This window comes from Salvia hispanica, chromosome 2, assembly GCF_029641045.1.
Source record: "Salvia hispanica isolate PSC_SH4W2 chromosome 2, Shi_PSC_v1, whole genome shotgun sequence".
NCBI classification, from domain to species: domain Eukaryota; kingdom Viridiplantae; phylum Streptophyta; class Magnoliopsida; order Lamiales; family Lamiaceae; genus Salvia; species Salvia hispanica.
Window position 1 is genome coordinate 3,990,974 of NC_142693.1, and position 25,341 is coordinate 4,016,314.

A 25,341-nucleotide genomic window follows, 5' to 3' on the forward strand; every position below is an offset into this window, starting at 1 on the left:
AAGAAAGGTCTGACCTTTGAAGCAGGGGATTACGCTTAGTACCACCTGTCGTTATTGAAGAGCTTGATAGGCGATTGCCCCAACACCTGCTGTACATCTATTTGCAGAAAATCATTAACCCAGTCAATCAAAGGACTAGTTCCAGGACTTATAGTATTTAGCAAGAAAAGAATGAGTTTTGTTTACTACCTCTGTTGTACCAAATATAAGGGGAAATAGAGATGCACCAATTTATATAGTTGCTGATAGGAATTCCTGGTTTTTATTCAAGTAAAAGTCCTTAGTTGGTCATATCCATCTTCATCAAGAGCAAAATTATCCAACTCTTCTCATGCACAAATATTTATGTATTGGACAAAGCTGTATTATATGCATGTTATATAGTGAGTTTGTGTGTGTGTATGTGTGTGTGTGATAATGAAAAAAATTCGACAACAGAACTTAGAAACAGCACTTTCGCCAATGAAATAACGAACATTTTATTAAGAATCTCGAACAAAATCTACACACTAAAAGATGTAATAAAAGCATAAAAGAATACAAATCCATCCTAATTTATTTCTCTTAACATCCCTTGTAGATTTGAGGAAAAACAGCAGAGCGCGACATGAGTTGCAGAGATGGCATACAATGCGCTCTTAGTACCAGCTCAAGATGAACCAAATATTCCACCCAGAAAATGATCAAGACCTCATCTATAGTTGCATGGACTTCTACTCTTCCTCAATCAACTGGAATGTCAAGTTATTCATCTAACTTTTACCAGGACATGCCCATGTTATCGGACATCTACTTTTCGTACCAATTTTTTTGTAGCTAAACGAAGAACAAATTAAAGAATAGGAACAATGAAAAAAAAAACACTCTTTACCATCTCAATGAAAATTAAAATCCAAAAATTGATCTTGACCACCGATAGATCACCAGTGCCAAAACGTTGTGAGATGGCCTGCTTAGAAACATTTCCTGTGAACAATGGATGGACCCGACTCATCATATTCGGATTTGGATATCCACATCTGTATACATAAGATAGTCAAGTTAGAAGACTAAAAGTGAAGTTTGGTTGATTGAAAATTGATCATTGGTAAAAGAAGTAACCTGTTGGAAGGTACTGAGAGAGGCCAAAATGGAGCCTCCAATCCAGACACTGTATTTCCTCTCAGGAGGAGCGACGACCTTAATCTTCATGCTGCTGGGAGCAAGGGCGGTGATCTCCTTGCTCATTCTATCAGCAATACCAGTGAACATAGTAGTACCACCACTGAGAACAATGTTGCTGTAGAGATCCTTCCTAATATCCACGTCGCACTTCATGATGGAGTTGTAGGTGGTCTCATGGATACCCGCTGCTTCCATACCGATCATTGAAGGCTGGAAGAGGACCTCAGGGCAACGGAAACGCTCATTGCCAATGGTAATGACTTGCCCATCAGGCAGCTCGAAGCTCTTCTCCACTGAGGAGCTGGTTCTTGCAGTCTCAAGCTCCTGCTCGTAGTCAAGAGCAATGTAGGACAGCTTCTCCTTCATGTCCCTCACAATTTCTCGCTCTGCTGAGGTGGTGAACGAGTAACCACGCTCAGTCAGAATCTTCATCAGGTAGTCAGTAAGATCACGTCCAGCCAAGTCCAGACGAAGGATGGCGTGTGGGAGGGAGTAACCCTCGTAGATAGGGACAGTGTGACTCACACCATCACCAGAATCCAGCACAATACCTTCAAGGAAGGAACCATGTCAGCAAATCATTATCACCAGAGATGTATTGTAAACGACGTATATGCAAACTTCCTACCAGTGGTTCGTCCACTGGCGTACAGGGACAGGACGGCCTGGATAGCGACGTACATGGCAGGAGCATTGAATGTCTCAAACATGATCTGAGTCATCTTCTCCCTGTTAGCCTTTGGATTCAAGGGTGCTTCTGTGAGAAGGATTGGGTGCTCCTCTGGGGCCACACGGAGCTCATTGTAAAACGTGTGATGCCAAATCTTCTCCATGTCATCCCAATTGTTGACAATACCATGCTCGATGGGGTACTTCAAAGTCAGAATACCTCTCTTCGACTGAGCCTCATCCCCAACATATGCATCTTTCTGACCCATACCAACCATCACACCGGTGTGGCGGGGCCTCCCTACAATGCTAGGGAACACAGCTCGTGGAGCATCATCTCCAGCAAAGCCCGCCTATACAAACAATACCTCAATTTGATACCATTCACTAATGCATAATCAAATCAACAAAATCGATGATCTCATCACACTGATAAGACTTTTTATCTATACCTTAACCATTCCAGTTCCATTATCACAGACGAGTGGTTGAATATCCTCGGATTCCGCCATTTTAAACTAGTTTTTCAGCTGAAAACAGATTAACAGTAAGCACATACACAGAAAAGATAGCGTCGCTATGAATAATCAAACCAAAACATGCTCAAACAACAAAATACGATTTCCAAAAACAATATTCAACAAAACCAGAATAATCAATTTTGGATCAAATTAACGATCGGATCATATATGCGCAATTAATTACCCAAATTATTCAAAGAAAAATCATTTTTCATGCAAACATTTTGATTATCCAATCAAATCTAAATGCATTTAGCTATATCTCAACTAAAATTACATCAACACAATCGATCAAAATCCAAATGCAGCAGCAGAAAAGCATGAGAGAGAAAGTGAAAATACACCTACGCAAAATTGTGAATAGAGAATTAGGGAATCGATCTGGAGAGATTGCGAATGAATGTGTAACTATATACAAAGAGGAGTGGACCTGATTATTCCATAGCTCCGAATTTACAGCTCCTTTGTTATTCGCTCAATTTTTGAACCACACCACTCTTCCTATTTGCATGCTTTAACTCTCATTTCACTTCAAACAAATTCTATTTGCATATTTTCAATGTCGTTTTCAAAGTATCAATATAGTAGTATAATAATTTTATACTAATATATATATATCTCAATCTAACCCTATCATATTATCAATAGAGAAAAGATAAATGACATAAATATCGGATGTTATTTTAATTAATATAGTGTATTAATATAGTGTATGACATAAGAATATTAACACTAGGACGAGAAAATATCAACATATATTTATTAAGATTTTTACATGGTTTTATTGAGATTTTTTAATGTATTTGTCGATAAAAATCTGGTTATCATTCGAACGTCGTCGGAACATATGCAATTGACATCTCGTTGGAATCCTTATAAAATTATCTTTATTTTGATATATTTTTTGCAAAAAAATAATTTAAATCGAGAGAGTAATGTAAATTTAAAGTTTTAAGATGATTTTAATTAGAGAGAATTGACATTAATACCCTCTAATTTTGCCACGTCATCAGCACTAAAATTCCACCCGCCACATCATCATTTTACTCAAATAGGCTAGCCTAAGGCCAGCCACAATAAAAATAATTCAAAAACAACTACATTTACAGAATTAAATTTACGATAAATTACGGAATTAAATTTACGAGACATATACGGGAAATTCATTCGTTTCATTAAAAAAAAAGGTACATAGATAAAAAAAAATACATGATTTAAAAAAAAAAACGGGATTCCACACACGAGCCCCACCGCTCTCTACTCCACATAGAGGGGAGGATCCCCTCGCTGCCTGTTGCGCCCGCTTTTGGCCAACCGGGCGAGGGCGACAAGCAAAGGATGGAGGGGTCGGAAACTCCTTAGCATCCGGGGGGAGGTCGTGGGATCCGCCGCTACTGCCGCTGTAATTACCGGAATAGTTCAACTTCTGCTTCTTCGGCCACCCAGCGTCGCACCCCTGTCCGGAACTTCTCGGAGTCCTTCAGCACCAGATAGCATTTCCAGAAGGTGAACTCCTTATAAGTCCCCGGTACGGGGAACTGACTCTCCGCTATCCTCCGGGCGTCCTCCTCAGTCTGCCCACTAGTCAGCATGCAGAGGGCGTTGGTGTACAACCCCGAAAATCGGCCGACCGCGGCCCTGATGCGTTCCCACCCCTTCCGACACTCCTCCCCGTTGTAGTCCTCTCCGTGCGGGCAGTACCACCTGTAGGCTGCTCTAATCTTAGCCCACATGTTGACGATCCGCTCGTTGTTCGCAACCAGCGGATTGTCGCAAACCGACAACCACGCCTTGGCCAGAGCGACGTACTCATCCTCCGTCCACTTTCTCCGCGTGGGGGTGTCGTCAACAGCCGACTGCGACGACTCGCCGACCACCTTGCTCTTCCCCTTGGTCTTCTTTAGGGGTGGGAATACGGGTATCCGTGGATACCCGACCCGAAAAAACCGGGTATCCAAACCCGAAAATCATCAAAATGTCTATCCAAAACCCGCCCCGATATATTTTCGGGTACTCCAATACCCGCCCCGGGTATCCATATCCGACGTATCGGGTATCCAAATACCCGACTCTTTACATGTGTTAATAATTAATAAAAAAATTAAATTTTATATATTGATAGAAATATAGAAATATATAAATTGACTAATATCTTTAATGTTTCATTTATTTTGTAGTATAAAACTAAAAAAAATGGATCACTTTTATTTTAAAGTATAAGATTATATTTAATGCAAAATGGCTAAACCTAATTTAAAATATGCTTTACATAATAAATTGGATATTCGGGTAATACCCGATACCCATTCGGGTTATCCAATACCCGGTTTATCTTATATTTCAATACCCAATTCCAAACCCAATCCCATAAAATTGGATATTGGGTATCCAAATCCGGCGGATATCGGGTCGGATGCGGGAAAATCCAATACCCGATATCCGTATTCCCACCCCTAGTCTTCTTCTTCTTCGGCGCGGCTCGGCCCGACCCGCTGGAACAGGAGTGAACTGCGTCTCCACTGGGGTCGACGTGTGAGGTGAAAAGTCAAGAGAGAGACGATAGACCGTGTCCCCTCCCGGTGACCCCTGCATCCCTGGATGCATACCGGGCTGCATCCCTCCCTGCCATACCGGCATCATCCCCATCATCTGTTGCAGCATCTGCTGCTGCATCTGGGGCATACCTCCCCACCCCGGCGTAGCCTGCCCGCCGCTGGCCTGTCCCCCTCCCGGCATCCCGCACTGCATCCCCCGTTACGCTCCCGCCATCATCCCCATCAACTGTTGCCAAGGGACGTTAAACCCTTGGCCCATCTGCCTGCCCATCTGGCCCCATCCAGATCCCATGGGTACCGTGGGAATCTGAGATCCGCTCGTCGCCGGATTGGACTCGTTATTGTTGTCCATCGCTCGATGTTGCTCTTGTACAGAAATTTAGAGAGAGAGAAAACCCGTTAAAACAAGTGGTGCAAATGAAAATGAAACTAAAATCGCGTATATATTGTTTTTCAAAAATTTTCAAAAAAATAAAATAAATAATGAGCGCTGGCCGATCTGCACGCCACAATAGCGGCCAGCGCCCACAAATCAGCGTGCGCTCGCCTATTCTCTCACTGAAAACGCGCTGCCGATTCCAATGGTTCGGCTAGCCGACTGGCTAGCGACGCGAATCGACTAGCCGCTATTGGAGATGCTCTTAGCTTTTCATAACCAAACCAATGATCAATATATCTCAGGTTAAAATATTAATAATTGAGATGGATCAGGCAAATTAGCTCAAATTGTAGGTTGGATCCATCTAAGTGAACAAGGAATTTAACCTATTCTAAAATTAACGAAGATTATAATGATTGAAGAAATTTCACTTTTGTCATGTAGGTGAATGTTTACCTAAATTTTTGTCATGCATATAGTATGTAATTGAGCTGTGATATTTACTTTATTTTTATTTTTCAGAAGTTTTTATCTTTTATTTTCCTCCTATTTAATAATAATCTTTGTTTTCTTTCCCTCATACACCAATATCCATTTGATGGAAAATGACATGTCTTTTGAACATTAATCCTGATTCTCTTGAGCACAATAATTTATAGTTTATATAAATAAAAACATAATTTGCGACGTACTTTTCATATTCAAATGTACTATTATTAGTTTAAAAAACATTATATTTGCAAACAATTATTTATGTATTTAAGTACATTATTAAAATATCTAATTCAAACATTGCACCTCACATAAAAAAAAGTCACTTACGAAATAGCAAATGCAAAGTGTTGTCAAGTTTTTAAATTTATTACACCAATATTTTGTGCATTTTACAAAAGAATAAACTAAGAAATAAGCTACAAACTGAACATAGATCCTGATCAGGATTCCAAAGGCAAACCGTGATACCAAAAAACAAACAATAATTTAAAAAAAAACAGTAAAAAGAAAAATTGGAGAGAGAGAAAGAGATTGCAGGTTGGAAAATTTCAATCAATGCTTCCTTCTTAAAAAGTGGCCATGATGTTATTCTTCATCCTCAGAGAGCTGCAAATTGTAACTCAATTGCTAAAATGCAAAAATTCTGTTTAATATGTCGTCGAAATTTGAATCACTGTAGTTACAGTTAAATGAAAAATTATTACTCCATTGATTTTTCAAGAAAACAAGCTCACCAAATTGAAGAATTCTCCTTTGCATATTACCAGAAAAATCCAACTGATCGAATATTTCAAAGAAATTGAGACAAGAAAGTGTAACTATCACAATGTTTCAATGGGGCTTGTATTTTGCGTTATACTGCTCGGATTGAGCAAGTGCATAAGCCTCGGCGCAGCCGAACCGAACACCCCAACCGCAGAGCGACAGATCGGGCAGTTCCAATGCGAACAAAGCCACATATCGATGCACGCCACGTGGAACGAGTGCGAGCACTCCGGCAGGGTCCGGAGCTCCTCGCCCTCTTCAAACTTACACAAGCAAATTGCACACATACTTTCATCCACCCCGTCCGATCCCGCGCCCTTGCTGTGTTTATGAGCCGGGAGGAGCTCAGCCACGGAGTGCTCCAGACTCACACTCATCTCGTGCTGCTGCACCTCCAACGGCGGCAGCCACCGCCGGCTCGGGGGAGGCTGCGGCCGCGCGTACCTTGCCGTGACACAGTGGTAGACGGTGACGACGACTGCGGCAGACGCGGCCGCGATCAGGCAGATGATCAGCTTGAGCACGAGGCCGTTGTTTTCGTCATCCGCCATGGCTTTGTTGGTGTGTTTGTTTGCGTTTGGTGACGGATATAGCAAGAATGTTACTATTGACTTTTTATTTTATGGGAAGTCACCATCTATTTGCCTGCTTCTACTACTATTATTATCATTTTATTAAGATGAGATGAAATAAAACACAGAGCAATGTGACAATGTTTTCTTTGATTAAGTGAAGTAGCGACAAACAGAAAGAGACATTTGAAAAACAAGAAATATATAACATTTTAAGGGCTGAATCAGAATGATAGCAGCAGATAATCAAATAATTGAAAAGAATCTAAGGACTATTTCATACCAAGGCTTCTGTCCAATCCACATAAGCTGGATCAGTCCAAGGAGAAGGGCGGAGGCACACGTGTACCTCGTGCTCTTCTGGCCCAACGCGATGCTTTGGCACGAGGATCTCGAGCATAGTCCCCGTTGAGTCCCCATACGCCTCCAGTTTGGCGTCTTCCGGGATGCGAGTTGGAAGCGAAATTTCCCTGATGAACTCCCCTTGAGGGCAGTGCTCAGGTGCTGTATCGGTCAGCTTGAATGTCCTATCTTTTCTCTTGATAATCGGCATACAACCAGTGCTCACGCAGGATATCTTCACGATCCCATGTGAGAGAGTGTTCCTCCATGTTACCTTCACCCTCTGCAGATCAGCAAACGGCATGCTGACGAGAATCAAGAATCCTTTATCATCCTCATAAATAGTTTTTGCAGCTGTCACCGGGCCATATGCACTCCTCATAACACCACCAAACTCGCTTAGCCAAGAGGGCTCGATTGCGTGAATCTCCAAGATCCTGTCCTGGGTGTCGCTCGCCAAATCACAATCATCGTCACTTCCATGTGGAAAGAAGTTCTTTTTACGCTTAGCAGCAGGCGCAGCTCCCTTCAGCTCCATTACCTCCCCATTTAGATTATCCCGAGGCTTAGCCGACAGATTCAAAGCAGGACCATTGTGAAGTTTCTTAACCTGCGAATTCACATTGCCTTTCAGCTGCAAAGGTCGCTCAATCTCAAACTCCATTGTAGAGAGGTTTCTCCACGACCCAAAATCACTGGCCTCGGGAGGGATTGAGAAATTAATATCTCTCCCCGTCAGCTCCTTCCATCTCTTCCTATCTTCCTCGTCGATTCCTGCAAGAACAGGAGATGGAACAATTTCTATGCCATGAACACACTGAGGATTAGAAAGCCCCCTATATTGCTTCCTCTGCATTCTATGAGATCGGACAAAGCCCTTTTCTGCACTAAACGGAAAGGGGCGGTCTCCCTGGCGCGAATGCCCATTCATATAACTCCTCAACTGCATCTTCCCCAAAGCATTCTCCGGCCTCTCCTTAAACACCCACATATATATATTCTCCATATCATGTTGCACCAGGAAAACCTCCAGCTTCAAATCCGTCTTATCATACCCATCGCAAACCCCATTAGCTTCCCGCGCAATCTTCCCCTTGAACTTCTCATTCAGAGCAGGCCTGAAGTAGAAACTAAAGAAGAACCAAGCCCCCCAAACGCTGTCAAGGCGCTTCGCGTTCGCACACTTCTTCCCAACCTTAGACACACCGTTACCAGTGATCTCAACGTCGTAGTTCTGAGGCGCAAGGCTGACCTCCAACATTTCACAAGCATCATTCCATGTATGCTGGGGAGGGGGGCTGGGCTCAGCACAGAGGGGGAGATTGATATCCGGAGGGAGATGCAAAAGGTTAACGCAACGATTGAACTCTCTCACCCTCTCATCCTGATTCGAAGAGCTCGAATCCATGGATAACAGAGTGGATAAATGGCTGCTCTCCATGGATAAGTTAGTGAGTAAATTATCCCCAATCTGCTCTTTTGTAGGCATCCTTATGCGAATGTTTCAGTGAAATCAAAAGCCCCGCCTCTTTCAGCAACAATCAAGCACAAAAGCAGCAAAAACACATCTTCACACGATTCAAATCAAACGGAAATAGTGATCTGATCTAGAAGCCCTAAAATTCGAAGCTATTTCAGAATCACAGCAATCTCAATCGACGTCCGAAATAGAGACAAACGCAAACACCATCAAAATCGATTTTAGGTTAGATTTGGGAACAGCTCATTCTGCAATCGGATAAAAAGGGGAAACGCTTCATTGGTTGCACTAGTAGAAATCGAAATCGAGAACATAAACAAATTGCAGCATAAAATCAAGAGAGAGCAGATGTGTTTACCTCAGTGACGACGAGAGAGAGAGGGGAGAGAGAGGCGGTGGAAAAAAGGAGGAAGATATTGAGAGAGAGACCTGCACCAGTTGGAACCGCCGTGTCGATAAACTGACGGCGTTAGTTGACGGTGGTGTGAAAGGGTGGCAAACGAGTCAAATAAGCCGTCTATATTCGCAAAAGGGGAATACCCATAAATATGGATATAAAATTGAAAGGAAATAAGGAAATAAATTATAAAGATATTGTAGATATAAGGATAGAGCAAAGCAAATACGAAAATATATTGAATTAAAATTGTAATATAGTATAAGGAAAGAGTATCACAATTAATATACAATTCTTCATAATAATAAAAAATTTAAAAGGAAAGAGTATCAAAATTAATTGATAAAATAAAAACAAAAATAAAAATAGAAAACCTAATGGGATTTTTGGATTTTACACTCTTGTTTTGGCAAATCTTTTCATTGTTTGCTCTAATTGGGCTATTTTCTTCATTTATTTTAATTTGTGGCCCACTTAGTTAAAATTAATGCAATGTTTAATCAATTATTTTGTGCTTTTTGGATAATTTTTTACTAAACATTACTAAAATAAATCTATTCAATTTATTATTGTACTTATTCGCACGACTTCTAGTGACTGGTTCGACAAACATTGTGATTGATGCATTAGGACATTAGATTGCTTATAATCATGTTTGGTAAGGATTGGTAAGGGTGATAACCCATCTAGGAATGAGATTTTATGAACACAAACACATAAAATCTCATTCCTAGATGAGTTATCACCCCTACCAATTAATTAATATGAGGACTTACAAATCGTTAATAATCGAAACGGTTATAGACGATTGAGTTATCCACCCAATTATTCACATATTTCTGTTTAGATGTAAACTTCGAGATTTATACATCTAAACTTCGAGATTTATATTATCAAAAATTTAGATGTACTTGGTTTGCTGTTTTAAGCCCATTCAAAGATATTAGTGCAAATAGACAATCATGTAATTATCATAGTAATTTTCTCGTCAAAATTTCACAGTTGATCAAAAGAGAGAAAACGACACAATTTAATTATTGAAAACGTTTTAAATCTCAAGTAAAATTCAAATTGGCCATATTTGCAATCATCAAACCCAGCAAAGTATGTATTCATTTCACACTGTTATTTGAATCATAGTGTGAAATAACTTGGCCTTCTCGGCTAAAATGCTCAAGGCAAATTGGAAGTAAGACTGAGAACACCTAAATTTGAAGCAAACTACACCAAAGATGTGACAAAAAAACTAAACGCAGGTTTCCTTTAGCAAAACATAGTAAGTGAAGGGAGTACAAAAAGGAAATAGCAAATACAGGGTGAAAAAGGAGTAAAGCTCAGAAGCAGAAAACCATCACAACAAACGAACATCCCAGCATCTACACGTTCACTTAATCGACTTCTTCAATCTTGGGGCCTGCACCGCCAGCACCAGCAGACGGGCCGTCACCTCCCATGTTCATGCCGCCCATATCAGCATCACCGCCAGCGCCCTGGTACATCTTGGCGATGATCGGATTGCAGAGGCCCTCGAGCTCCTTCATCTTATCTTCGAACTCATCAGCTTCCGCGAGCTGGTTTGTGTCCAGCCACTGGATAGCAGACTCGATAGCATCCTCGATCTTCTTCTTATCGTCTGCGGGGAGCTTGGCTGCGATCTTGTCATCCTTGATGGTGTTCCTCATGTTGTAGGCGTAGTTCTCCAGAGCATTCTTGGCCTCCACCTTCTTCTTATGCTCCTCATCCTCGGATTTGTACTTCTCGGCCTCCTGCACCATCTTCTCAATCTCTTCCTTGGACAGCCTGCCCTTGTCGTTGGTGATGGTGATCTTGTTCTTCTGGCCGGTTGTCTTGTCCTCGGCTGACACGTTCAAGATGCCATTCGCATCAATGTCGAAGCACACGCTAATCTGAGGTACGCCTCTTGGGGCAGGTGGGATGCCGGTGAGCTCAAACTTCCCGAGAAGGTTGTTGTCTTTAGTCCTAGTTCTTTCACCCTCGTACACTTGGATCAACACACCAGGCTGGTTGTCAGAGTAGGTCGAGAAAATCTGTTCCTTCTTCGTCGGGATGGTTGTGTTCCTTGGAATTAACACAGTCATCACACCTCCAGCAGTCTCAAGACCAAGAGACAAAGGAGTAACATCCAAAAGCAAGAGATCCTGCACCTTCTCATTGCCTTCACCACTCAAGATTGCAGCTTGCACAGCAGCACCATAGGCCACTGCTTCATCAGGATTGATACTCTTGCAAAGCTCTTTGCCATTGAAGAAGTCCTGCAGTAGCTGCTGCACCTTCGGAATCCTAGTCGAGCCACCAACGAGAACAACATCATGGACAGTGCTCTTGTCCATCTTCGCATCCCTCAAACACTTCTCAACGGGCTCCATACACTTCCGGAACAAATCCATGTTCAGTTCTTCAAACCTCGCACGAGTAATGGTGGAATAGAAATCAATGCCTTCATACAATGAATCGATCTCAATTGTTGTTTGGGCAGTGGAAGAGAGAGTCCTCTTCGCCCTCTCACAAGCAGTTCTCAGCCTCCTGAGAGCTCTCGGGTTGCCGCTGATGTCCTTCTTGTTCTTCCTCTTGAACTCTTGCACAAAGTGATTCACCATCCTATTATCGAAATCCTCACCCCCAAGATGAGTGTCACCAGCAGTAGCCTTCACCTCGAAAATGCCCTCCTCGATCGTAAGAAGTGACACATCAAACGTACCACCACCTAGATCGAAGATGAGCACATTCTTCTCACCGGTGCTTGTGGCTTTCTTATCCAGACCATACGCGATAGCTGCAGCAGTAGGCTCGTTGATAATCCTCATAACGTTCAGGCCAGAGATCACCCCGGCATCCTTGGTTGCCTGACGCTGAGAATCGTTGAAGTAAGCTGGCACAGTCACAACAGCGTTCTTCACAGTGGTACCGAGATACGCCTCTGCGATCTCCTTCATCTTGTTCAACACCATGGAAGAGATCTCCTCAGCTGAAAACTGCTTCTCCTCTCCCTTGTAGGATACCACTATCATAGGCTTGTCGGCAGGGCCGGGAATAACCTTGAATGGCCAGAGTTTCATGTCGCTCTGCACCGACGGATCAGAGAATCTACGGCCGATCAACCTCTTAGCATCTGCAAGGTGCAGCAAACGCAGATATAAGCATCCACAGTCAAATCATGATACAGATACTCCAAAGAAGCCAACAATCCATCCCTCAGAATCAATTCCCTAACTACTATATGCAAGATGAATATCAAACAGAGTGAATCCCTAATTTATCCAATCAAAATTGATGAAATTCAAAACGTATGAACTGGCAGTTCTGAAACCGGATTGTTCAGCTAAACCACAATTAACAAACCACAAATAGCAGCAAAGAAGCTAAATCCATCAACCTAAACCTTAATGACACAATCAAAAGCAAAGAAACACCAATTATTTATTATCAACTGGCAATTTTAGCTAAGAAACGCGATAATTCAGCTTAATCACAACTTATAAACCTCAAACAGAAGCAAAGAAGTTAAATCCACCTAAACCTCACAGCTACAACACAATCACAGCAGAAAAAAACCATACAGCCGAAGATCGCAGATAGAAAACTCACCGAAAACAGTGTTGATAGGATTCATAGCGACTTGATTCTTCGCCGCGTCGCCGATGAGCCGCTCGGTGTCGGTGAACGCCACATACGACGGCGTGGTGCGGTTACCCTGGTCATTGGCGATGATCTCGACGCGGTCGTGCTGCCACACTCCCACGCACGAGTAGGTAGTCCCCAAATCGATACCGATCGCCGGTCCTTCGCCCTTTCCCGCCATTAATGCCGAAAACGATTAGAATAACAGTAGAATTGAGCAAAAATCGAAGTATTGAAGAATGAGAGCAGTGAAATTGCAGTGATTGTTGCGAGCTTCGGATTGAATTGATGTGACGAATCAAAAGAAGACGAAGGTATATAGGCGAAAGTGGAGGAGTCTGGAATATTCTGGCCGCTGCGATATGATCACGGTTTCTTCTTTACTAATCTAGGACGTTCCAGAGATTTCTTTGATTTTTAAATTACCAAGGCGCCCCCGCGCTTTGGCACGTGTGAAATAAATACTAAAATAATTTCTTTTTTTTATTCATGCTATAAAATTAACTCATTTACATTTTTGAAAAATTTATATTTTGTTATAAAAAATTAGATTGCATAATTATACAAAATTATTTATATGTTGCTATAAATAAATTTTAACAAATTTTGTGAAATTAGGTTAGTGATTTGCATGCTACCTAGAGCATCTGCAGCAGCTCGTCCGTCCGTGCCAGCGGCACGGCGCTGCTCTTAGCTAAGAGTAAGTTAATGCCGCTGAGCAGCCCTACGTGGCGGCGTCTGATTGGCCAACGGCATAGCATTGAAAAATTTAATTTTTTATTTTTTTTTAAATTTTTTTTTGAAATGTATTCAAAAAAATGTTTTTAAATAAAAAAAAATATTTTTCCACTTCCCAAAAAATTATATGCGTTTTCTACCCACTTTTAATTTATTTTTCAATTTTTTTTCTCCAAAATTCACATTTTCATCTATAAATACCTCCACTTCAACACAAAAAAATCACATTCTCATCTATTCTATCATCTACATTCTCTCATCTTTTTCTTCTAATATTCTCTCATCTAAATTCCCACCACACTACACAATGTCCGGCTCCGGCGATCACCCCTTCGACAATTATGTACTTTTTTATTTTCTAGGATTTTAATTATGTATTTTTATTTTTTAAGATTTTAATTATGTAATTTTTATTTTTTAAGATTTTAATTATGTAATTTTAAGTTTTTAATGCATTTTAATATTGTGAAAATGTTTTTATTTAAATTGAATAATAGAATGGTGGGACTCTTGAGCTTGTCCTTAGCTAAAAGCATGAATGTGGGTGTTGTGCTTTTAGCTAAGGACAAAGAATAAAAGTGAGTTTGAGCTCACTTCCGTGCTCTTAGCTAAGAGGAGGATGCTCTTAGGGAAAAAAAATGATGTAATTGACAAAGTTATTTTATACATTAGTTGAAAATTCTTTGGTCCGTGCGTAGCACGGGTGCTAGCACTAGTTAATAAAACAACAAAGTTTAGTTTGTTCGTTTCCTTTACAACTTTATATAAACGAATAAAACAATAAATCGAGTTTTAATTTTTTATTAATTTTATAAAATTCCCTTGTGATTTCACTTTTAATTTTATAGTACTATTCTCAATAAATGTATAGATATGTTGTACTACCAATGATATTCCAAATTTTAATAAAGCTGATCTCCTCTCCTTTTACAGAAATATATTCTTTAATTTATTCACTATCAATTACATATATTTGCTTGGACTTAATATGTAATGTAAATATATATAATGATCGTATTAGTAAACGTTTACCTTCTTATACCAATCGTGAACTCTAGTAGTACCTTGTTCAAAATTTAACTGTTTGAAAGAGCATCTAAATTAGTTTGCATCAATGGCCGGGAAGGAGGAAGGACGAGCGATCGGGATCGATTTAGGCACGACGTATTCATGCGTGGCAGCATGGCAGCACAACCGCGTCGAGATCATAGCCAACGACCAGGGCAATCGCACCACACCCTCTTGTGTCGCTTTCACTGACAACGAGCGTCTCATCGGAGAAGCTGCCAAGAATCAAGTCGCCAATGCTCCAACTAACACCGTCTTTGGTTGGTTTAATTGTTCTCTTCTCTATGCACTTATATCTTCCTTCAACCTATTTTTCCTATTGTGTTTTTGTGTAGAAAAAGATAAAATATATACAAACAATACTCTAAATATTACATTCAATAAATACTAGTACTTGAAAACCATAAAGCTAACCGTAAGTGAAGTCCAGAAGTCCTATTTTCACAAAACTAACTGTAATTGATGTATTTTTTCATACTTTGCTTCTCAGATGCAAAGAGGCTGATTGGCCGTAAATTCAATGATCCAATGGTTCAGAGTGACATGAAACTCTGGCCATTCAAGGTCATTCCTCACACCACCGACAACAACAAGCCTATGATTGTAGTGACCTTCAAAGGAGAGGAGAAACAGTTCTCAGCTGAGGAGATCTCTTCAATGGTGCTCTCTAAGATGAAGGATATCGCCGAGGCCTATCTTGGATCATCTGTCAAGAATGCTGTCGTGACCGTGCCTGCTTATTTCAACGACTCTCAGCGCCAGGCAACCAAGGCAGCTGGAACCATGGCCGGCCTCAATGTTGTAAGGATGATCAACGAGCCTACTGCTGCAGCCATTGCATACGGTCTAGATAAATGGGGTGATGTGGCTAAGAATGTGCTTATTTTCGACCTTGGTGGTGGCACATTCGATGTGTCTGTGGCCACGGTTGAGGCGGGTGTCATTGATGTGAAGGCTATTGCCGGTGATACTCATCTCGGAGGGCAAGACTTTGACATTAGGATGGTGAATCATTTCGTGAAAGAGTTTGAAAGGAAGAATGGAAAGGATATTAGTACAAATCCGAGAGCCATTAGGGGATTGAGGAGTGCTTGTGAAAGAGCCAAGAGGATGCTTTCTTCCACTTCCCAAACTAATGTTGAGATTGAATCTTTGTTTGAGGGGATTGATCTGTTTTCGACTATCGCTCGTGTTAGATTTAATGAACTCAACATGGATTTGTTCAACAAGTGTATGGAGCTGGTTGAGAAATGCCTGAGTGATGCAAAGATGAAGCGGGGGGGTGTGGATGAGGTGGTTCTGGTGGGCGGGTCGAGCAGGATTCCGAAGGTGCAGGAGCTGTTGAAGGAGTTTTTCAATGGGAAGGAGGTGTGCAAGACCATTAATCCAGACGAAGCCGTGGCGTATGGTGCTGCAGTGTTGGCTGCCAAGTTGAGTGGTGAAGGGAATGAGAAGGTGCCAAATGTGGTATTATTGGATGTAACTCCTTTATCTCTTGGTGTTTCAACCTATGGAGATGTGATGAGAGTAATTATTCCAAGGAATACACCTATACCAACAAGGAATGTGAGCCATATTTTGTCAACAACGGCGGACAATCAGACAAGGGTAGCTGTTAAGGTGTATGAGGGTGAACGAAGCAAGGCAACAACAAACAATCTGCTAGGTGAATTCGTCCTCAGTGGCTTTCCAGCGGCACCCAGAAGAGTTGGTAGGCTCAAAGTGTGCTTCGACATTGATGAGAATGGTATCTTGAATGTGTCCGCGGAGCATATAGGGACTGGATTGAAGAACAACATCACCATCACCGACAAGGGCAGGCTGTCCAAGGAAGAAACCGAGAAGGCAATAAAGGATGGGGATAAGTACCAGTTGAAGGATGAGGAACACACGAAGAACGTTAAGGCTATGTTTGATTTGGAGAACTATGCCTACGACACGAGAAACGCCATCAGAAGTGCAGCGAATCTCAAAGCAAAAGACAAGAAGAAGATGCAGGATGCTTTCGAGTCTTTCACAAAGTGGTTGGGGTCCAACAAACATGCAAAGGCTGATGTTTATAAAGACAAGATGAAGAAACTCCACACTGTTTTCGATCCCATCGTTGCCAAGATGAAATAAGAATGAACGATGATGATTCCTCATGGATTGAAATATTTATCAGAGAATTTACTCAAGTATCCTTCACTTTTATCCTTCACAAGATTTTTTTTTCATTTTCCCTCGCATTACAGAAGTTATATTATAGACATAGATTTTTAGTAGTGGTAGTTTATTTGTTTGCTTTTTTTTTTTTTTCACTTATGGAAGTAACTTCAGTTCTTCATATCTATATATTGAAGCAGCTTTTTGGTACAAAACGGCATGGTATATTGCAATCTAGATTACTTCATAAACCACATCAAAATCATTTTGCAAAAAACATCAAAAAAATCAGAAAACCATCACAACATCAACACACTTAATCGACTTCTTCTATCTTGGGACCTGCACCTCCGGCACCAGCAGATGGCCCATCGCCGCCCATGTTCATACCACCCATATCAGCGTCACCACCAGCGCCCTGGTACATCTTGGCAATGATAGGATTGCAGAGGCCCTCGAGCTCCTTCATCTTATCTTCAAACTCATCAGCTTCCGCAAGCTGGTTTGTGTCCAGCCACTGGATAGCAGACTCGATAGCATCCTCGATCTTCTTCTTGTCGTCTGCAGGGAGCTTGGCCGCAATCTTGTCATCTTTGATGGTGTTCCTCATGTTGTAGGCGTAGTTCTCCAGAGCATTCTTGGCCTCCACCTTCTTCTTATGCTCTTCGTCCTCAGATTTGTACTTCTCGGCCTCCTGCACCATCTTCTCGATCTCTTCCTTGGACAGCCTGCCCTTGTCGTTGGTGATGGTGATCTTGTTCTTCTGGCCGGTTGTCTTGTCCTCGGCTGATACGTTCAAGATTCCATTCGCATCAATGTCGAAGCACACGCTGATCTGAGGTACGCCTCTTGGGGCAGGTGGGATGCCGGTGAGCTCAAACTTCCCGAGCAGGTTGTTGTCTTTCGTCCTAGTTCTTTCACCCTCGTACACTTGGATCAACACACCAGGCTGGTTGTCGGAGTAGGTCGAGAAAATCTGTTCCTTCTTTGTTGGGATGGTTGTGTTCCTCGGAATCAACGTAGTCATCACACCACCAGCAGTCTCAAGACCAAGAGACAAAGGAGTAACATCCAAAAGCAAGAGATCCTGCACCTTCTCGTTTCCTTCACCGCTCAAGATTGCAGCTTGCACAGCAGCACCATACGCCACTGCCTCATCTGGATTGATGCTCTTGCAAAGCTCTTTACCATTGAAGAAGTCCTGCAGTAGCTGCTGCACCTTCGGAATCCTAGTCGAGCCACCAACGAGCACCACGTCATGGACAGTGCTCTTGTCCATCTTCGCATCCCTCAAACATTTCTCAACGGGCTCCATACACTTCCTGAACAAATCCATGTTCAGTTCTTCAAACCTCGCACGAGTAATGGTGGAATAGAAATCAATGCCTTCAAACAATGAATCGATCTCAATAGTAGTTTGAGCAGTGGAAGAGAGAGTCCTCTTCGCCCTCTCACAAGCAGTTCTCAGCCTCCTAAGAGCTCTCGGGTTGCCACTAATATCCTTCTTGTTCTTCCTCTTGAATTCTTGAACAAAGTGATTCACCATCCTGTTATCAAAATCCTCACCACCAAGATGCGTATCACCAGCCGTTGCCTTCACCTCGAAAATTCCCTCCTCAATCGTGAGGAGTGACACATCAAATGTACCGCCACCAAGGTCGAAGATGAGCACATTCTTCTCACCGGTGCTGGTGGCCTTCTTATCCAAACCATACGCGATAGCTGCAGCAGTAGGCTCGTTGATAATCCTCATAACGTTCAGGCCAGAGATCACCCCAGCATCCTTGGTTGCCTGACGCTGAGAATCATTGAAGTAAGCCGGCACGGTCACAACAGCGTTCTTCACAGTCGTCCCGAGATACGCCTCTGCGATCTCCTTCATCTTGTTCAGCACCATGGAAGAGATCTCCTCAGCTGAAAACTGCTTCTCCTCTCCCTTGTAGGATACCACTATCATAGGCTTGTCGGCAGGACCAGCAATAACCTTGAATGGCCAGAGTTTCATGTCACTCTGCACCGACGGATCAGAGAATCTACGGCCGATCAACCTCTTAGCATCTGCAAAGCAGAGTAAACGCAGATATAAGCATTCACATTCACATTCACATTCACATTCACATTCACAGTTAAATTATGATACAGATACTCCAATTAAGCCAACAATTGAATAGTTTGAATCCCTAATTTATCCCACTACACCTTCAAAATTGATGAAATTCAAAACTTAAGAACCGTCAATTTTGAAAAATAAATTCAGCTAAATCTAAACCTTACAGCTAGCAATTTTAAATAAAAATCCAGATTATTCAGCTAAACCAAAACCAATAAACCGCAAATAGAAGCAAAGAAGCTAAATCCACAAATCTAAACCTTACAGCAACGAGATAATCATGAAATCGGAACCACCGCAGTAACGTTAAACACAAAATTGAATCAACAGATAAACTATAAGGCCGTAGATCGAAGAAACTCACCGAAGACAGTGTTGATCGGATTCATAGCGACTTGGTTCTTCGCCGCGTCGCCGATGAGACGCTCGGTGTCGGTGAACGCCACGTACGACGGCGTGGTGCGGTTCCCCTGGTCATTGGCGATGATCTCGACGCGGTCGTGCTGCCACACTCCCACGCACGAGTAGGTAGTCCCCAAATCGATGCCAATTGCCGGTCCTTCGCCCTTTCCCGCCATTGATGCCGAAAACAATTTAAACAGTAAGCAAAAATCGAAGTAGAGAAAATTGAGAGCAGTGATTGCTGTGAGCTTTGAGAGTTTGGAAAGCCGATTGAATTGTTGTGAAGAATCGAAAGAAGATAGAAGCTAAATAGGCGAAAGTGGAGGAGTCTGGAATATACTCGCTTCTGCGATGTGATCACGGTTTCTTCTTTACTATTCTAGGAAGTTCCAGAGATTTCTTTGATTGCCATGGCTGCCCCCGCCGCTATTGGCACGTGTGAAACAAAATATAAATTACTTTACTGTATTTTTTATCTTCCTTGTTTTATAAATTAATAATATTATGTTATATTTTAGCTTCGAAAACCGGCGGTTCCGGTTTCGGTTTGGAACTGCTGGTTTTCCGGAGATTTTTTACGATTTTTCACGGTTTTGAACTGCTGGTTTTCGACGATTTTTCGCGGTTCCTGCTCGATTTCACGGTTTTTCACGGTTCCGTATGGAATCGTCCGGAATCGACGGTTCCTGCACAGTTTCATTCGTAAAATTTGAAAACGGAACCGGCCCACGATTTAAAATATGGCGGTTCCAGTTCAAGAAAAAAGTCAGAGTTCAAGTTCGGAACCGAAAACAGCGGTTACAGTTCCGCGGTTAACTGCCGGAACCGAATACCTTGGGCATCTCTACGTAGGGCCATTGAGGTACTCCGTTACCTGTGAGGCTGCAATGTTACTATCTCTGTAATTTCTTTAATTATTTTTTTATATCCTATTTTTTTTGTAATTGATTATTCCCTTTTCTTTTATTTATTTTTTGTTTCTCACTATTTAGTTCTTTTATTTTATTTTTGTTTCTCATTGTAGAACCTACCTTATTTTTATTTAGTTCTTTTTTTTGGGATTGAGGTAGTATTTTTTTTAATATTAGTATAATTTTAATTATTATTTTATAAATTTTTTTATTTATTTATTTTTTAACTTCATGAATAAAATTTTAATAATTCACGTTAATAAACTATAGTAATTAACTACGGAGTACTACTTTTTAGAATATTTTATCAACACCATGAAATAAACAATTAAATAAACCCCCATTAAATATATGAAACAGTTAGATATTTCATATTCTCCATAAATATTTTATTGAGTCAAATATCAACTCTCTTATTCTCCATAAACCTTTAATATCTGTATGACTTTAACAAAGTCACAACAACACAGGCTTGGAAAACCTTGAACTATTCTAATTGGCATTACACTCTGAATCCACTTCTTAATACTGGCACTGGGACTGTTGGCAACTATGGGATTGTAAATCAGCTCAAGCTCTTCCAACTTCTCTTTGAAAGCATCAACCTTAGCAAGTTTGTTTAACTCCAACCATATCATAGTAGACTCGAAAGCGTCCTCTATCGCCTCCTTGTCGGCTACTTCAATCCCGGTTGCACATCTGGTGTTGTTCCTCATGTTGTAGGCGTAGTTCTCCAAAGTTCTCCTCGCTTCAGCCTTCTTCCTGAACTCCTCGTCCTCCCTCTTGTGCTTCTCCGCATCTTTCACCATCTTCACTACTTGTTTTTCAGAGAGCCTGCCCTTGTAGTTGGAGATGCTGATCTTGTTCTTCACTCCAGTCCCCACGTGCTCCGCTGACACATTCAAGATACTGTTCTCATCAATGTCGAAGCACACTTTTAAATTATTATCACCTCTGGGGGCCGTTGGAATGCCTTCGAGTTCGAATTCACCAAGCAAATTGTTGTCTGTTGCCTTGCTTCTCTCTCCCTCAAACACTGTAAACCTCACAATGGTCTGATTGTCATGTGTGGAGAAAGTTCTCTCCTTCCTTATTGGAATACATGTGTTTCTCGGAATAATTACTTCCATCACATCTCCTAAGCATTCAATACCAAGAGACAAAGGAGTAATATCCTTAAGAACCACATTCTGCACTTTCTCATTGCCTTCACCACTCAACTTGGCAGCTAACACGGCAGCGCCATATGCCACAGCTTCGTCTGGATTAATGGTCTTGCACGCCTCCTTCCCATTGAAAATCTCCTTCAACATCTCCTGCACCTTCGGAATCCTACTTGACCCGCCCACCAGCACCACCTCATCCACGCTGCTCTTCTCCACCTTTGCATCACTCAGGCATTTCTCAACCAATTCCATACACTTCATGAATAAATCCATGTTGAGTTCATTAAATCTAGCACGAGTGATGGTCGAAAACAGATCAATCCCATCAAACAAAGATTCAATCTCAATATTAGATTGGGAAGTGGAGGAAAGCATCCTCTTGGCCCTTTCACAAGCACTCCTCAATCTCCTAATAGCTCTCGGGTTCATACTAATATCCTTACCGTTCTTCCTTTCAAACTCTTCTATGAAATGATTAACCATCCTACTGTCAAAGTCTTGCCCTCCAAGATGAGTGTCTCCGGCAATAGCCTTCACTTCAATGATACCTGCCTCAATCGTGGCCACAGACGCATCGAACGTACCACCACCAAGGTCGAAAATAAGCACATTCTTAGCCACATTACCCTCTTTATCCAGACCGTAAGCGATGGCTGCAGCAGTAGGCTCGTTGATGATCCTTACAATATTGAGGCCAGCAATGTCTCCAGCAGCCTTGGTGGCCTGGCGTTGAGAGTCATTGAAATAAGCAGGCACAGTGACGACAACATTCTTGACGGATGATCCAAGATAGGCTTCGGCGAAATCCTTCATCTTGGAGAGCACCATTGAAGAGATCTCCTCGGCTGAAAACTGTTTCTCCTCATTTTTGTAGGTCACCACGATCATAGGCTTGTCATCAACACCAGAAATGACCTTGAATGGCCAAAGTTTCATGTCACTCTGTACCATTGGGTCATTGAATTTACGTCCAATCAGCCTCTTTGCATCTGCGAAGCAAGGTAATAATTAATATGTCAATCGAAGAGATAATAAGTGCAAGTTTGATGGGATAGATAATTTATCCACGGATGAAATTCTATAAAGAAAAATAAATTCCATTCCTAAATGAGTTATCTACCTAATATGTAGTACTGGGTGATATACTAAGTGCCTATATGTTTGTTATATATGTTTGTTAGGATAGATAACTCATTTAGGAATAAAATTTTATTAAAAAATGATATTAGTTTCATAGAATTTCATTCCTGACGAGTTATCTACCCATCAAACATGCTTTAAGTGCATAGAAGAGAAAAACAAACCAAAGACGGTGTTAGTTGGAGCACTGGCGACTTGATTCTTGGCAGCTTCTCCGATGAGACGCTCGTTGTTGGTGAATGCGACATAAGAGGGTGTGGTGCGATTGCCCTGATCGTTGGCTATGATCTCGATACGGTTGTGCTGCCATGCTGCCACGCATGAATACGTCGTTCCTAAATCGATGCCGATCGCCCGTCCTTCCCCCTCCCCGGCCATTGAAGCAGACAAGTTTAGATGCTCTTTCACAGGGAACTAGAGTAGAGTTCACAATAGGTATGACAAAGTAAAAACCGTTTAGTCAATAAATATATAATGTGCTATGCTACCGCCGGGTTTTGTTCAACTACAATGCTAAATCATAAATATATATTGCTAATAACACAAAATATATGAAACCTATATAAAACAATTTATACTCCTGTAGTACATAAAACACAACACGGTAACTATAAAACAGTAGATCATAAGTTCTGTAAAACAATTATACACAATAAATTAATAGCTTCAAAGTTAGGATAGTGCAAAGTGCAGTGTGATGGAATTTATTTGTAAAAATCAACATGATATTGCATTATTCATACCATTTAAATATAGAAAATAATAAATACTACAAAATGATTGGAGAATACACATTGCAAAATATACTTAAATTTATTTATTAAATTAACTCACTATTTTAATACACCTCAAATTATGTACATGCGCTAAAAAAAATTCAAAATTAGTAAATCTCTATTATTGGAATGTGATCAAATGTAAACTCCTATTATACAAACTCCAAACTATGATTTGGACCGTTAGAAAATATCAACAGATGATAAATTATAGCAACAAAAAATGTCAATACAATGTCAACGGTTGATGATGTGTTGAAATTATGCAGACATTGTGTTGACATCAAAATCTTGAAATTTTACACTGTGCTGACATTGTGTTGAAAAGTTTGTATGAGTTTGCATTTTATCGTTACCCTCTCATCATAATACTATATTATGTAATACAATTTGAAAAATATTTTATAGCCAACGATAATGATATACATAATAAAAAACTATCATCAATATTACAAATATGAGTAATAATTTTATTTTACAAATGGTTACATCTATAAGTATGAATAAAAAACAATTGAAATGTTCCACAATAAATTTGATTTACTAAATACCAATAATATTATGAAATTTAAATTATATATATGACCAAACTATGAATTTGATCCAAAACATTCACTAAACAGATCCATAAAAAATAAAAATGTGGCTCAAGTAGTCATTTTTTTTACGATTCTGTCAAAAAACTAACGGTCAACGCTAATTGCACAGTGGCATGACCGTTAGTTTTTTGACGTAACCGTAAAAAAAGGACCACATCGACAAGGATTTTATTTGTTATGGACATGTTTTTCAAAAAGTGAATGTTTTGGACTAAAATCGTATATTGGTCATATGTTTCGGACCAAGATCTTCTTAATATACAAATATCACTCTCTACCTTTTCACTCTTTCTTATTTTATTTTATCCACTTCACTCACAATACAACACTATATAAAATTTCGTACTGAACTAAAAATGCTCCACTTAAAATAAGACAGATGGAGTGTTGACCAATAACCATGTTTCTCTTCAATGAAAAAGAGTTAAATGTTCAAGTGGCATAATGGTTAAAAGAGAGAAAAAAGGGCATAAAAAATTCAAAACTAGTGTCCTAGCCCTTAGAGTCACAATATCCTTCTAATCACATGTTGGCATGTGACAGATATAAACAACATAATAACAATATTAAGCACCAAAGGATGACACATATGAATTACCTCGGATTGCGTAAAAGACAGTTTATGTTGCATTAAATGCAATTTATTTTGCATTTTAGTCTATAATGCAAAATAAATTGCATTTAATGCAACATAGACAGTTTTTTATGCAATCCGCTCATCTAAGTCATCCACCAAGTTTGTTGCTTAATAGCGTTTTTTTGTTGCATGTGGCAGCATATAGTTGGGAGGATGTTGTGATTCTAATTTGAGTTATTTTTGAAGTACACCCTAGCTAGATCCTTGTAATAATATTTTTTTTTTTAATTTTGGGTGCATATGACGTTCGAAATGTCATTTGCATACTTAATTTGTACTAGTTCACTGTAAATTATTAAAACCATGCAGAGGACTTGAACCAAAAAATAGTGCATCGTAACAACTAGAAGGCTTGGCAAACCTTGAACTATTCTAATTGACTATTCTTAGTAAAAGACCAACACTTGCTCTTAGTAAAAGGAAGGAGACTATTCTTGATGCAACTAATCTGCTTTTCAATACTTGGGCTGGGACTGTGGTGCATCTTGGCAACGATGGGATTGTAAATCCTCTGAAGTTCCTCCATCTTCTCTTTGAAACTTGAAAACATCAACCTTTTTGCTAGTTTGTTTGACTCCAACCATTTGTTATCATTATTATTGTTTGATCATGCTTTTATTGTGTGTTAAGTGGAAAGAGTAGAGATCAAAGGTGTTTCTATTTTTTAGTAA

General features: G+C 40.6%; 6 protein-coding genes and 1 pseudogene across 8 annotated transcripts; 1 reads left to right on the forward strand and 6 right to left on the reverse strand.

Moving 5' to 3' along the window:
• Positions 1–463: 463 nt before the first annotated feature.
• On the reverse strand, positions 464–2,741 carry LOC125207991 (actin-1-like). 2 transcript variants are annotated; one of them, XM_089065375.1, is made up of 5 exons: positions 2,699–2,741; positions 2,286–2,363; positions 1,793–2,186; positions 1,102–1,715; positions 464–1,019 (listed from the first exon to the last, which is right to left on the reverse strand). In XM_089065375.1, exons 2-5 carry the CDS (start codon positions 2,343–2,345, stop codon positions 954–956), a joined length of 1,134 nt encoding a protein of 377 aa, XP_088921501.1. In that variant the 5' UTR covers positions 2,346–2,363; positions 2,699–2,741; the 3' UTR covers positions 464–953. The 2 variants fall into 2 exon arrangements, with proteins under 2 accessions (XP_088921501.1, XP_088921500.1); XM_089065374.1 differs by having other exon boundaries at positions 2,703–2,732.
• Positions 2,742–6,604: 3,863 nt separating this feature from the next.
• Positions 6,605–7,099, reverse strand: LOC125224345 (RING-H2 finger protein ATL51-like). Its single transcript, XM_048127732.2, has one exon. It carries the CDS (start codon positions 7,097–7,099, stop codon positions 6,605–6,607), a length of 495 nt encoding a protein of 164 aa, XP_047983689.2.
• Positions 7,100–7,253: 154 nt separating this feature from the next.
• LOC125207966 (uncharacterized) lies at positions 7,254–9,461 on the reverse strand. 2 transcript variants are annotated; one of them, XM_089065876.1, is made up of 2 exons: positions 9,301–9,461; positions 7,254–9,078 (listed from the first exon to the last, which is right to left on the reverse strand). In XM_089065876.1, exon 2 carries the CDS (start codon positions 8,949–8,951, stop codon positions 7,398–7,400), a length of 1,554 nt encoding a protein of 517 aa, XP_088922002.1. In that variant the 5' UTR covers positions 8,952–9,078; positions 9,301–9,461; the 3' UTR covers positions 7,254–7,397. The 2 variants fall into 2 exon arrangements, with proteins under 2 accessions (XP_088922002.1, XP_047963453.2); XM_048107496.2 differs by having other exon boundaries at positions 7,254–9,190.
• Positions 9,462–10,574: 1,113 nt separating this feature from the next.
• Positions 10,575–13,279, reverse strand: LOC125207851 (heat shock cognate 70 kDa protein 2). Its single transcript, XM_048107356.2, has 2 exons — positions 12,946–13,279; positions 10,575–12,469 (listed from the first exon to the last, which is right to left on the reverse strand). Exons 1-2 carry the CDS (start codon positions 13,157–13,159, stop codon positions 10,728–10,730), a joined length of 1,956 nt encoding a protein of 651 aa, XP_047963313.2. The 5' UTR covers positions 13,160–13,279; the 3' UTR covers positions 10,575–10,727.
• Positions 13,280–14,830: 1,551 nt separating this feature from the next.
• On the forward strand, positions 14,831–16,905 carry LOC125224359 (heat shock cognate 70 kDa protein pseudogene; annotated as a pseudogene).
• Positions 16,906–17,154: 249 nt separating this feature from the next.
• On the reverse strand, positions 17,155–19,786 carry LOC125207862 (heat shock cognate 70 kDa protein 2-like). The gene is made up of 2 exons (XM_048107367.2): positions 19,404–19,786; positions 17,155–18,987 (listed from the first exon to the last, which is right to left on the reverse strand). Exons 1-2 carry the CDS (start codon positions 19,615–19,617, stop codon positions 17,246–17,248), a joined length of 1,956 nt encoding a protein of 651 aa, XP_047963324.2. The 5' UTR covers positions 19,618–19,786; the 3' UTR covers positions 17,155–17,245.
• A 979-nt stretch (positions 19,787–20,765) lies between these two features.
• On the reverse strand, positions 20,766–23,036 carry LOC125224369 (heat shock cognate 70 kDa protein-like). The gene is made up of 2 exons (XM_048127765.2): positions 22,823–23,036; positions 20,766–22,507 (listed from the first exon to the last, which is right to left on the reverse strand). Exons 1-2 carry the CDS (start codon positions 23,034–23,036, stop codon positions 20,766–20,768), a joined length of 1,956 nt encoding a protein of 651 aa, XP_047983722.2.
• Positions 23,037–25,341: the final 2,305 nt, after the last annotated feature.

Coding starts and splice junctions, on each gene's coding strand:
- LOC125207991 (XM_089065375.1), bottom strand. CDS start 2,345: ATGGCGGAATCCGAGGATATTCAACCACTCGTCTGTGATAATGGAACT. Junction 1,716..1,792: donor CGCCAGTGGACGAACCACTG/GTAGGAAGTTTG, acceptor CCTTCCTTGAAG/GTATTGTGCTGGATTCTGGT. Junction 1,020..1,101: donor CTCTCAGTACCTTCCAACAG/GTTACTTCTTTT, acceptor TTATGTATACAG/ATGTGGATATCCAAATCCGA.
- LOC125224345 (XM_048127732.2), bottom strand. CDS start 7,099: ATGGCGGATGACGAAAACAACGGCCTCGTGCTCAAGCTGATCATCTGC.
- LOC125207966 (XM_089065876.1), bottom strand. CDS start 8,951: ATGCCTACAAAAGAGCAGATTGGGGATAATTTACTCACTAACTTATCC.
- LOC125207851 (XM_048107356.2), bottom strand. CDS start 13,159: ATGGCGGGAAAGGGCGAAGGACCGGCGATCGGTATCGATTTGGGGACT. Junction 12,470..12,945: donor TCCTATCAACACTGTTTTCG/GTGAGTTTTCTA, acceptor TGCACCTTGCAG/ATGCTAAGAGGTTGATCGGC.
- LOC125207862 (XM_048107367.2), bottom strand. CDS start 19,617: ATGGCGGGAAAGGGCGAAGGACCGGCAATTGGCATCGATTTGGGGACT. Junction 18,988..19,403: donor TCCGATCAACACTGTCTTCG/GTGAGTTTCTTC, acceptor TCTGCTTTGCAG/ATGCTAAGAGGTTGATCGGC.
- LOC125224369 (XM_048127765.2), bottom strand. CDS start 23,036: ATGGCCGGGGAGGGGGAAGGACGGGCGATCGGCATCGATTTAGGAACG. Junction 22,508..22,822: donor TCCAACTAACACCGTCTTTG/GTTTGTTTTTCT, acceptor CTTGCTTCGCAG/ATGCAAAGAGGCTGATTGGA.